This window comes from Pavona decussata, unplaced genomic scaffold, assembly GCF_977016875.1.
Source record: "Pavona decussata unplaced genomic scaffold, jaPavDecu1.1 SCAFFOLD_238, whole genome shotgun sequence".
Lineage (NCBI taxonomy): Eukaryota > Metazoa > Cnidaria > Anthozoa > Scleractinia > Agariciidae > Pavona > Pavona decussata.
The window spans coordinates 1164295-1177222 of NW_028145643.1; the positions used below are offsets into that span (position 1 = coordinate 1164295).

At 36.6% G+C, this 12928-nt stretch overlaps 1 protein-coding gene and 1 long non-coding RNA gene across 3 annotated transcripts; both read left to right on the top strand.

The window, feature by feature from the left end:
• The first annotated feature begins 658 nt into the window (after nt 1–658).
• Nucleotides 659–10845, top strand: LOC146457659 (uncharacterized). 2 transcript variants are annotated; one of them, XM_085091604.1, is made up of 11 exons: nt 659–953; nt 1411–2373; nt 4030–4128; nt 4277–4355; nt 4554–4600; nt 4986–5094; nt 6424–6509; nt 7506–7616; nt 9741–9784; nt 10020–10123; nt 10611–10845. In XM_085091604.1, exons 1-11 carry the CDS (start codon nt 903–905, stop codon nt 10679–10681), a joined length of 1764 nt encoding a protein of 587 aa, XP_084947730.1. In that variant the 5' UTR covers nt 659–902; the 3' UTR covers nt 10682–10845. The 2 variants fall into 2 exon arrangements, with proteins under 2 accessions (XP_084947730.1, XP_084947731.1); XM_085091605.1 differs by having other exon boundaries at nt 4042–4128.
• Nucleotides 10846–11123: 278 nt separating this feature from the next.
• On the top strand, nt 11124–11944 carry LOC146457660 (uncharacterized). Its single transcript, XR_014858410.1, has 2 exons — nt 11124–11245; nt 11641–11944. It is a non-coding gene; the product is annotated as an uncharacterized LOC146457660 (long non-coding RNA).
• Nucleotides 11945–12928: the final 984 nt, after the last annotated feature.

The following is a 12928-nucleotide window of genomic DNA, read 5'->3' on the forward strand; positions in this document are numbered from 1 at the left end:
AACAACAACAACAACAAAAGCCCCATGACATAGTCCCTTTAATAACAACAATAAAAGATCAAAATTTTAACAGCCCCTAGAGCTTGTCCCCCGGGCTTGTCCCCTTTGGACCTATTTTCTGTTCATCTGGTCACGATGACAGCTGTTCAGTGCAGTACGTTTTACTCCGTTTCAAATGGTTTAGAATATACCTAATATTGTGTTCGAGATTTTTCTTTCATGACAAAGGAAATAAACTGATTACCTCTCGTATTGGTCAGTCGAAAAATAGAGACACTTCCTGACACATTTTTTTCCACCTTCGTTAATATTTATTAATATTTATTATGTTTGTGGAAGGTTCGGGTTTTATCAAAGTACGGAAAACAAACTTGTAATTCTGTAAATGTAAGCCTGGACGTAGTATAGAGTGTTTTGACATGACGTCACAGCGGACATAGTGGTGTCCCAAAACAAAGAAATGGCGGCCACGTTGGTGTCCCAAACTAAACCTCTGGGAATTGAACTCTATTTTTATGCAAATACTTTCTTTTGTTTCAGTAAACCAATACGGCCGGTAGTCACGTGAATGAAACGACGGAAAAATTAAAATTCTGTAAATGATAACGCCCTGAGTCAGCGATCATGGTCAAAACGTCATGCGCGAAGTTTGGCGGCTGTTTTCGAACGACAAAATGGCCGTCATCCGTCAGTGTTTATAGATTTCTTTTCCTTTTTTCCCTTTGTTCGGTCCTTTCCGACAAAAATGTGAAAGCTAAGGCAACTTTGTTTTCTTCTTGGTTGAGTAAGACACTGAAGTAGCTGAAAACGCTGCTGAATGTAACTAAAACACCAGCTTTGATCAGCAAGTCGTGTCGGTACTGCTTGAAGAAACTTGGGGTACTGTAGCTTAAATTATATAAATGTCATCTTTGTTTTCAATCGGTGAAGACGAGTTGGATCTCGATGACGAGGTAAGGCTCAAATCTTTTTGTATCTTTCATATCTATTGTGTATCCATACAATTACAAATTTAATAGTACAAAGGATTGTTCTTGTATAAATTGATACAAGGTTTGATACCGTTTGAATCCACCGCTACAGTTTGCGATAAGCGATAACCAATTCTTTCCGTGGTCACAACATCAACAGCCAGTAGATTAACTTTGCATATTGTATATTAAAAAAAGTAGTATTTTTGAGGGCTTTAAGAATAAAACCTTTTAATATTAGATTGAAAAAAGCTAAATATGAAATATATAAATCAATGCAAAAATTATAGAGAGATTTAGGGCTCGACGTTTCGGAGTCATCTTGACTCGAGCCCTAAATCTCTCTGTGATTTTTGCATGTCTTTGCTTCAGCAAATCCCTTTTAATATAAATAAATTAATTGTAAATTTTTATTTATGTTGTTTTGAATCTTTCCAAGGATTGCTTACTGGCAGCATGTGGGGTTGGAAGTTTAGATAATTCTAAGACTTCAGGATCAAATGAAAACAACTCGAGTTCAAAAACACAGCTTTTGAGGTCAAAGGAAGTGGAAAGGCTTGATGGCCATTATGTGAGGCAACCATTTGAATCCATCAACAACATGAACAGAGCTTGTGACCAGAAAAGAACTTGCACAGAACAACTGCAGAGAAGCTCCTCTTTAAACTGGCCAAAAAACAGCACGACTTCAACAGCCAGGGGATTAAATATGCCTGTGGCTAAAAGATTAGCAATTGACAATTCATGCAATTCATCACCAAAACAATCAATTTGTGAAAATGGAGGGAATTTGCTGCATTCATCTACCATGCCAACAGTCAAGATCACAGATAATTCTTCATTTTTTAGGAGCTCATTGAATCCACAGCTGCAAGAATTACCTCAGTGCAATTTTAAACCTTCAAACCTCTGTGATTTAAGCGAAAATGTGGATTCTTCAAACACTATTAGACCTGATTCTACAAGCACATCAAGACTTCTAAGAAAAGAGCTTTCTGGATTATACAAATTTTCACCCTTGGAGCTTAGACACAATCCAAAAGCAGCAAACATAAATGGTACTTCACCAGTGTGGGAACAGAAAAGACCTTTCACAGCTTCCCCAGCAATCAATATGCAAACCAGGAATTTTCATAAAACTACAGGGAGTGCAGATACTGCTGTGTACAATCAACAAGAAGAAAGACACTGTGCAAACATTTTCAATGAAAATTTAATTGGTCATAAAGCCCCTAAAACCCCCACATTTGCTAGGCAAATTTCTGTAACAGGTCTGAGCACACCACAGGGAAACCAAGCTATTACACCTGTTGTGAATAGGAGTCTGGCAAGAACTCCTTCCAGCATCAAAACTCCAAAAACAAGAAAGTTTCCTGGACCTGCTGGGCTTCTTCCAAAACTGGTGAGTAAAATTAATAAGTTGTTTGTTGACTGGCTAAGGATGTGCTAGCCTCCCACGTTGTTGTTTATAGGAGACTTGTATTACTTCCTTCCCCCAAACCAGGAGGTACCTGTAAAAACAACTGCATTGCAGGCTAAGGGTGTGCTTCAGCGTACACAACAATGCTTGGCTAACCTGATAAATGCATAGTTTGCAGCCATGAATGAGAAAAGCAAACATTGCATACCACACACATCAAATGTAACTAGTGTGTCAAATGCAAATAAATTTAATGGGTAGCCACAAATATTATTATGCTTGTTGCTTGTAGTTTGTATTGAAAATTTGTTCTGGCATGCATGGACCTTTTTGGTTGAGAACATCGTAAAAAAGGGGCAAATTACTTAACCCTTACTTGACTGGGTTGTTTTCCGTCCGCTGGGGCCCAGGTGGGGGGTTCTTAACTTTGGGACTATTGAAGTTATGGCAATGACACAAGTCTAATTAGCATTTACACAAATGATCAAAAAAGTTACTATGGTTCAATGTTGCTTCAATGTACTGTCCATTACATACATGTAATCCTTCAGCCCAGTCAAAACTGTTTTAAGTAGTGGGCATTGTGGCTTGAGTAGTAGGCAACCTACATTTAGTATTAATTTTTGTTGTGAAGCAGGCGGCAGATATTATTCTGTTGAAGGCAGCAAAATCACCGGCTACTGGAACATTTTGACTGGGCTGAGCCTTATTGGCTTCCTCGGGCTACATGTACCTTGCCCGCTAATGTTTTGTTAATATCATATTTGTGTGTGTATATACATGTATGTGAGGCAAATCAATAAACTGAAACTGAAAATTGCTGCAGGTAGAAACTGCACCCCCTCCCACATGGGTCTAGATAGGGTTAAGGGTAATAACAGCTGTGCTTGAGTTTGTCTGGAATAATGTCCTGGAGGTTTTATTAGAAGAGGTAACAAAACCAGTAAGAGGAATTGGGATGTTGACATAGCCCAAATTACATGAAATAAGTATAAATACCCAAGTATAAGAATGATCTGTATGAGCTCACTGTTTTCTTATCTTTTTTACATGAACTTAAGCGATTAATTTTTTTCCTTTTGTGTGTAAATTCTTGTTGTGATGCTCTACATGTATATATAAAAAATGTGTTAATAAAATTTAAAAATGTGCAGAATAATCCACTCAATAGCCTGATCTTGTGGAGAGGCTCGTGTCTCCTTAGATTCACCATTTCTTAACATTTTGGTCAGCCAAGAACCAAATTGGGCTTTGTTCAGGGATTTACAGTCAGAGTTCTGCTGTCATTAAGGGCTGTAATCTGTAACACCTTTTATGGCTGAATTATTCCTGAAGAAATGTTGATGTTACAGACGAGACGCTCAATGCAACATTTGTCTATTATGCCAGCCCTGTACAGTGTTCATTATCAGCAATTAATGATAATAATAAAATAAAACTTCTTGACTAGCACATTTAAAAATCTGGAGGCTGATTTTCCAATTTTCCTTTCAGTGTTTAAAGATAATTGCTGAATAACTATTTTATCCATGTATCTCCAGTATGAGAGTGAAAATGGAGACTCGAGGTTACGAGTACAGGACCTTATCTTAGTTTTTTTTATAAAGAATGATTATACAGTCAGCTGAAATGCCTTAGTTTTGTTTACAGAGTCCTGGCCAAAACCGCAGTGATCCATCCTTTGCATCTCCTCTGCCAACAGCGAGAAAACCATCTCCAGTTCAGAGCAAAGTGACTGTGAGTATGTTTGTTCTTGTTCTCATTTTTACTGCAAACATTGCACATGCATATATCAGATGCATGACAATATGGGTAATTTACCGGTAAATAGATACACACGTACAGTATGTGTTGTGACTTATGATCACTAATTTTTATCATTTAGGTTTCCCAGTCAAGCTCTTCAGAAGACGAAGATTTCAATCGAGACCCTTGGACTTTCATGTATCAGGACTTCCTAAAAAGTAAGGATTGCATCGCAGCTTACTTTACAAATTTTAAGAGCATGCATCCCACTCTTAACTTGGACTACATCCACATTTATTTAAACCATTATCAATGATATGTTGAGTGATGGTACAAATTAATAGTATTATGCATCCAGGCTTGTTGTTTCCAATACAATGCACAAAGTCTCAAATGTATTTTCGTTATTGTTGCAGACGTACCCTTATCAATGCGGTATACAATAATCAGAACATATACTGAGGTATGTTTCACTCAGTACAAAACATGTACTGACAGTGTAAATGTTGTACAATGTACAACTTGTAATAACAATTGTTCAAATCAGTTTGAGTCAAGACTTAGTTGACAGTAAGAGATTAAAGCACAAACAACAACACAAAACTCCCATTTCTAAGAAAGTAAATCTGAACCTTAAATTACTTAAGGTGTTGGTGCTTATATTTGATACTGCATATAAGTTCTGTGTATCTTGTGGTTTTTCCCTCCCTCATCCCCATTCTTCAAGCAGCTTTGCTGCTTGTTTTGCAGCTCTGCCAGGGGCCACCAAAACCCTGGAAAAATTTGCCAGCTACATGTATGTAGGCTAGGTCTGATAAATTGGGTAAAAAGAGTGACTTCTTCTTCAGGCAATTCAACAAAGACTTGAACATGGTAAAGTTCCCTGCCTGTGTGCTCTTGTTAAAGCTTTTTCGATGACAGAAGCCGATGCCAGTGTGTTACTCAAGGATCCTACAGGTATTGTGTCCACCAGCTAAAATATCTACAGTGTAATGTACTGTGAATAGATCTTTATTGTACAATGTACACAGTACAAATTCATTATGTGAGGTAGATACAGTAAAAATATTAATGGCATTTAAGTGCAGACATGAAAATGTATAGCCTGGAATGACTGTGCTAAAAATGTGAATAGATGATAGGCCATCTCAGTACAGAAAGCCTGTTGAAAATTTTATGCTTGAGAGGGATTCAAATCCATGATTTACATACAATACTGGTGCAGTGCTCTACCAACAAAGCCATCAAGCCGACTGGGAGCTGGTCATTTTGTCAATTTGTAATACACTCTTAGGGTCTGTTTACATGGAGGGAGGGTAACCCTCCTGGAAGGGTTGCTCTTCTTCTATTTGAACCACAAATGAAAGAATGACTAATGAGAGACCACCACAGTCATGTAACTATGTAACGTTAACAGTTGCAAAACCTGTTAATGACTTAAGGACTGTACCTCCTTTTACTACTTGTGCATACGTTCTGCACACCTTGGATGGTCAGAGATCTTCATGACTATGAAGGTTATTAAAAGAAGATCGTAGTGAGGATTATTGAAATCCAAATAGAACCAATTTTATTGGGGGTATTACCATGCATTTTTCAGGGATAATTAAGCATAGATCTGGAAAAAAAATTCTGTACATTGAGCTGTGTATTTCTTGCATAGTGATAAACTGCACAAAAAATACCACTGTATTAGAGGGTATAGTCCTCAATTTCTCTTGGAATGTAGCTGCCCTTAACACTTTAGGTGGTGTGTCTTGTGTAGGGCTCCTACCTCTAATCAGTCAAGAATGGGCCCTTGTCGAGTATGCTTGTAATGAGCAGTTGCCTGTTAAGGTACATATACACTGCCTTATAAAACCAGTAGGTCCCACTGATTATTTGTGTATGTCATTTTGTTCCAGTTTCCGCAATCAACAATTCTTTATGGGATGGGAGGATTGGCCAGGGCCAGGGTTTTCTGTAAGTTAGAGTAGCCTTCCCTTAGCCACTATATCCCGTTATTTGATATAAAGGCGCCGGATACTCGCCTTTAATGCTGTTGCCACTCAGCTGCAGTGGGACGGCATTACCAGGGTTATGAGGAGGACATGCAATGGCCAACAGCAGAGCCTATGACATGGTGGGCATTTCCCAGCATTTATGAAGCACACCTGGTAGCCCCAGTGTACTCCTTTAACCCCATCAACCCTGGCCCATTTCCCCCCTTGGGGTCATGGAAATAAGTCAAGTCAAGTCATTTTATTCCACAACATTTATGTACTAATCAGTAATTAATTTTCCAAGGTGAGATCCATGGAACACTGCATCGTAAAGTGCTGGAAAACTACCAGTCTGAGCTGGCTCCAGGTGCTGGGCTGATACTAAAACATGTGAGTTTCATGGAGCTTGTGTCTTATCAGTACCATTAAACCCTGAAGAATAGGATTTTATTACTAGCCTATCAAGTGTGTTTGTTTAGCTATTATGGGCTGAGCTTTGCACAGACGTTTTTTGGTCATTTTGTGACAAGCATTAAGAACAATATAATTTTACCCAGAAAGGTAGTTGAACGACTTTGGAAGGAAGACTGTTGTTGATATAGTTGAAAGGTATTCTCGGCTCCCCTCAGACAAGTGAAATGAATGATGGGATGATGGATGACGGATGATGCTCACACTGTCTGTCAACTGAGATGGATTTAATAATAATAGTAATTAATAATAATAATAATTAATAATAATAATAATAATAATAACTTTGTTTCTATAGCGCTGTTATCCTATGTTCAAGGCGCTTTACAGTCATGTAAACAACATCAACATCAATTTGAATTCAGATCACAGTTACACAATGTTTTTATATATTAGATTGAATTGAATAATGATTTAACTATAAAAGTTAACGTTAAAAGAGAACGACGTTTCGACCGTCCGACGGTCATTTTCAAGTTCAAAATGAGAAGTAAAATATGTGCTTATATACAATTGTGAAAACACCAATGAGATACTGACTTAAAAAGCTCTAAGATATTCACATCTAAACAATATAAACATATTTTACTTCTCATTTTGAACTTGAAAATGACCGTCGGACGGTCGAAACGTCGTTCTCTTTTAACGTTAACTTTTATAGTTAAATCAATTTCGAAAAAAATTGAATAATGAGTTCAGAAATTAACTGGCCATATCAAATTTAAGACAAATATGATGTTTAAACTCAAGGAACTGGGAGCATAACCATGTGAACTGTGCAGTTATGAAGGCACCTAAAAAAAAGCAGTTGTGAAAAGAAAGTTTCAGATATAACATGCACGCAGTAATTCTCATAGTTGCTGATGTTGACTCATTCAGCATGTTTCATCTCAAACACAATATTTTAATTTCCAGGTTTCAGTGTTTAGTCCAGCTCCCAGGAAGTATTACCTGAACATAACTCCTGGAAACATTCTACAGATCTACCCACCCGACCCTCAGAACATGAGCAGCAGCCAAGCTTTGGTAAGAAATGTATATAATATTAAATAATAATAATAATAATAATAATAATAATAATAATAAAATCACTTATAAAGCGCTGTGTCCACTAATTGCTTAAAGCGCTGTACAACAATGATTAAACTATAAAATGCAAACAGGAGATGGCTCACTCACACCGCCTGTGATAATTAGTACATTTTAAAAAAGTACATAGACAAGTAAAGATAAACGATAAAAAAGAACAACGTTTCGCGGTCGTCATGACGCCATTATCAAGTTCAAAGTGATAGAAATAATTGAAGTCAATGTCAGAAATAGTTCACCAAAAAATTAACATAATGTCTAGATATATAATGTCACGTAAATAGTTTACAAAACTCCTAACGGTGGTGTTTTGTAGCCTCTAAGGCTGAAGGCACTCAACGAATACCTGCCCCAAGAGACAGTCCAACTGTCCGAATAGTCCTGCCTTTCAAAGATCAGGCTTCTGCTGACCTGGTACACAAACAGCTCAAAGATCTTAGCCAGAAGATTGACACAGTCATCCCACCGATTTTTGTTGGTAACAAAATCCAACAAGAACTAAAGATAAAGGAGAGAAAACCATCTATTGTAAATCAGAATTGTGTTGTTTATAAATATCAATGTGACTTGTGTGATGCAAGTTATGTAGGGTTTACACTTCGGCATTTACACCAGCGCGTGGTCGAGCATAAATACCAATCTTCTTCCATTGGCAAGCACCTTCTTAATGAACACCGTAATGTCCCTAAAGACCTTGACAGAAATTTTTCTGTCCTTAAGAAGTGCATGAATAAGTTTGATTGCTTAGTTTACGAAATGTTGCTAATTAGAGAGTTAACACCATCTCTCAATGTCCAATCGGACTCAATTCAAGCTAAACTATTTACGTGACATTATATATTCAGACATTATGCTAATTTTTTGGTGAACTATTTCTGACATTGACTTCAATTATTTCTATCACTTCGAACTTGATAATGGCATCATGACGACCCCGAAACGTTGTTCCTTTTTATCGTTTATCTTTACTTGTCTATGTATAACCAAACCTTTAGTTATAAGGATTTTAAAAAAGTATTTACTTTAAAAAGAGGGTGTATTAAAGAAACGAAAAAAAAGCTTTAAGGAGAATTCAGTTGATAGGCTTCAGTACAGGACTGACTTGGTGGAGGTGTGGTGATGTAGGGGTTAGCATGTCAGACTTTTGGTCAAAAAGCCAGAGTTGTTCAAGCCTACAAATGTTTGGTTTTACCAACAGAGTTGGTGAGGTAATTTTTTTTGCCTCTGATGTTTTGAACATAGAGCGAAGGGCAAATGTCAAAACATCAGGCACTCGAATCTCTTTACGGAGGCTAAATTACATGTACCTCATCAACTCTGTTGATAAAACCAAACATTCCTTTCCACTCCCCTCCAACGCAGTGCCACATTTTCTTCAGAAACTTAATACCCCCTTATCCATTGTTTCAAGGCTGGGTTGATCTGTGTATTTTCTTGTTATTTCCTTAAATAAAAACCTTTATTCCACATGTTGTTACCTCACCCATGTGTATGAATGGGTACAGGTGACATACTCTTGGGGTTAAACCTGCAATGGAACATAGCTTAAATAGAAGAAAGACCCTCCCAGTTATTTACGCAACTTATGAAGCAATACGGACTAGAAACCAGGTTAAGCTGAACCCTCCAGACTCCTTAGGCTCAGAGTGGGACTTTTAAAGCAACAGTTACTGTGAAAACAGTTGTTGATATGCAGTCCCTGCCTGCCCTTCATACCATGTTTCACTTGCCTGTTGGGGTCATAACATTGATAAGCAGGTTAACACCAGTTACACAGCTCTTAGAAATTTCGGATAAGAAACCAATGAAAAATGTAACCTAATCTAAATCTAGGTATTTATAGTTTTAGTGATGTATGTATAATTTTGTATTCATTTTTTGTAACCAAATGACGTTTGTTTCTGTGGAATTAATAAAGAACGGTGATGATGATGATAATGATAATGATGATGATGATGATGATGATGATGATGACGGGAAGGAAGATTATTTTTAGCCTGTGTACCTGTCAACTGTCAGCTTTACTTTCACAATCACTGAAAAAGTATCCTTCCATTTAAGGCATCCCAGTGTACCCAAGCAGAAGGAAGGATGGAGGAACAGAGGTATTACAAAGTTTATAGACTTTATATTTATTATATGTTAATTAAAATTATCCCAGCAAATGCAAGAGTTGCCCTTATGTTTTGCCGGGTCATCTTCCCCTCATAAGTTATGGTGTTTATGCATTTTTGGTTGATGACATGGTTGCCCATTTTCTGAGATGCTCAGAATTTATTAATTAATTTTTTTTTATTTATTTATTTATTTATTTATTTATTTATTTATTTATTTATTCAGGGGGGCCACAGAGGTTAAGGCTATCAGTGAACAAGTGGATTGTAATAAAAACAAAAACAACTCCGCTGAAGAATCAAATGAAGAAGAATCTTGGGTCCAGAAAGGTAAGTAAAAAATGAGGTAGTTGTCACCAGGATAATAAATAAAAAAATATATTTATGAATTAAAATGTGCTCAGAAGGTCCAGGGCATTTCGCCAACATATTTCATAACATAATTATATCACTTTCTTGTTTTTTATAGCATACTAGATCTTTTTAGCTTATACTAATATATATTTTTATATCTTATCACGTGATTGTGGTAATTTTGTAAATAGCTTTTTATTAGAGATATCCTGAATGAGATATAATAAAGTTATCTTCTCTTATCCTAACTGAAAAATTATGAATAGCATCCTTGGTTGCATGAGTAAACTACAAAACTATAATTTGTTAACATTTATAGACTTAATTTGAATTATTTTATTGTGTCTTGTTTGTAATTTCTTTGTGCGACAAAATAATAAAAAAATAAAAATAAAAAAGTCTAATAAACTTTAAGAATTATTAAAGGACTCGATGTATACCCGCCTTTTTGAACTTTTTTCAGATTGTTTTGAAGACCTTTTCGACGGTCTCGACGATGACGAAGATTTTCTTGACGATGCCCTTCTCGTATAAAAGAAGAAAATGTTTCAATTGTAATTTTTTTTATTGTTAAAGAAGATCTCAAATATTGCTTATTGAAATGGTTTCTTTCACACGTGAATCGCCAGATGGACGAAACATGATGCAAGGAGATAAAAATAATGATATAAAAACTTTGAATTAAGAAGTCGTAATTACCTTTGTAAGTCGTAATTACCTTTAAACATAGTATAAATACTGTGTTTGGGAATGCTTTAATAGCAACAGTATGATTTAGTAGGGGAGGGAAGGGTTCTACATGTATTTCAGAGGGAGACTGTTTTAAAGGGAACCTCCATTCTGACTCTGATTAACGTCAAATTGTTGGAAATAATGTTTAAATTCTAGTTTGGAAAGTAGAAATAACATTCAAGTGTGCTAAAAAGTAGATATGACGATAGCCTATTTTTGCTTTTAAACTTCCCGCGCGCCGTATTTTGGATTTTACATCGCCATGCGGTTGCCGCTATTGTAGCAGAAGTTCTTTTGTTTGAAACAATTTAGCAATCGTATTACGTCATGAAATCCAACATGGCGGTGCCCGAGAAATTTAAGAATGTGGCCTTCTATTGTTACTGCGCATACGTTCTGCGCATCTCGAGATAGTCGGGTTTCCTATGGGTGGTGCCTACTAATACAGGGATATTTTTGCTTGCTTTAAAACTATGCAGAGAAAGTAGAACTTAGCAAGTGATTTTGGTATCCAAAAAGGAAATTAGGGGTAACCATGCATTTTTCAGAGATAATAAAGCTTCAATTTGAAAAAAAGCGCCATACATTGCTTTGTATTTTGCTGCTTTTTAGAATGATTGTTGCTTAGTTATCTCTAAAAAATGCGTGGTTACCTGCAATTTTCTTTTTGGATTTCCATAGCCCTTGCTAGGATCTGCTGTTCCCGCATAGTGATAAACCGCGCAAAATACTTCTCTATTAGTAGGCACAGTTCTTGAAAGGGAAAATAGGCCAATCAAATCCTGTTTGTTCGAAACAGAAATATTATTTCCATGTTTTCCAACGAAATTTGAAATGAGATTGTACTTTCAACAATTTAACGCTACTTTATTTCAAGAGTGGAGATTTCCTTTACACGCGCGATGGGTTTGCGGCAGATTTCGAAGACGTCGAGAATTTCCCGCCAAAAATCGCTTGATCGGTAAAGGAATGCCCATGTACTAGGCTTTTGTCTTGTCTGCTCACGGTGTATGGATATGTAACCATTTAAAAACCCAGCGGAATAAAGGAAACACTTGCTTGTCAGGGTTGTTGCGCGCTCTGTAGCGGCTTCAATAAATTATCAGTATGTTCGAGTTCAATAGCTCTTCAGAGGTCAGGACTTAGAACAGGCCTGAAAACGGTTAGCTTTCATTTATAGTGATGGGCAACTATATATAAATAAGTTAAATTTAACCCTCGCTGGTGTAGTGTTTATGGACAGAAGAAATGAAGCAAGCGACTCGGGTTCGAGGCGTACACTGTTCTGAGTTTCTTCTTCTTTTACTCTTAAGTCTGAAATAAGTTTTATTTCGTGTACTTTTAAGTCAAAAACAAGTCCGTTTTCGGTGTGGAAACAAATGTAAGCCCCAGTGTGATCTTAATAAAACTTTGTACTACCTATGACTCACTACGATCCAACAGAGCAACTGAGAACGCCTGCTCCTTAGACGCAGAGCACAGTGTAGACGGCGAACAAGCAAATTTTGTGACAATGCGTAGCCCAAGAACTTTTATTTAAATAAGCAGTTTTATGAATAGGTATTTCTTTTGCTAAACTGGACAACGTTCTAAATATATCTTTTTCAACGATGTTTATATTTATGCACATATTGTTGGTATTCTGTTTGACTAGTTTAATCAGCAGCCCCTAAAAATACTCTCTCGCAAATATAATTATTATAGTTTTTAAGGCCTTCAGCAATTTGTTTACCTTAAGCTTGGGGATGCACTCGTATGAAGAGATTTGCCGTCTTTCAAGTTTAAAAAAAGCGAAAATGCGTTTTCCAAAATGACAAAGCCTCATTCTTACTAATATCTTCCATCTGGAGCCTCGTTCAACTATTTTTACGACATTTTCTGTAGCTGTAGATACGAGAACAAAACTTTGTGAGGATTATTTTGACGGCTAAAACACTTAACCCAATAGTGACAAGCATCTGATAGACCCTTCTCCAAAATGGCGGCAGAAAATTCAAATAAGTTAAAATTAAAAACGTATACCAGCTCTAGAAAGAGTACTTTTACTTT

What these genes read in the sequence shown, in the direction of transcription:
- LOC146457659 (XM_085091604.1), top strand. Translation starts at nt 903, where the DNA reads ATGTCATCTTTGTTTTCAATCGGTGAAGACGAGTTGGATCTCGATGAC. An exon ending in GTTACTCAAGGATCCTACAG is followed by an intron (nt 5,095 to 6,423) that starts GTATTGTGTCCA and finishes TAATTTTCCAAG; the next exon opens with GTGAGATCCATGGAACACTG. An exon ending in AGAATCTTGGGTCCAGAAAG is followed by an intron (nt 10,124 to 10,610) that starts GTAAGTAAAAAA and finishes AACTTTTTTCAG; the next exon opens with ATTGTTTTGAAGACCTTTTC.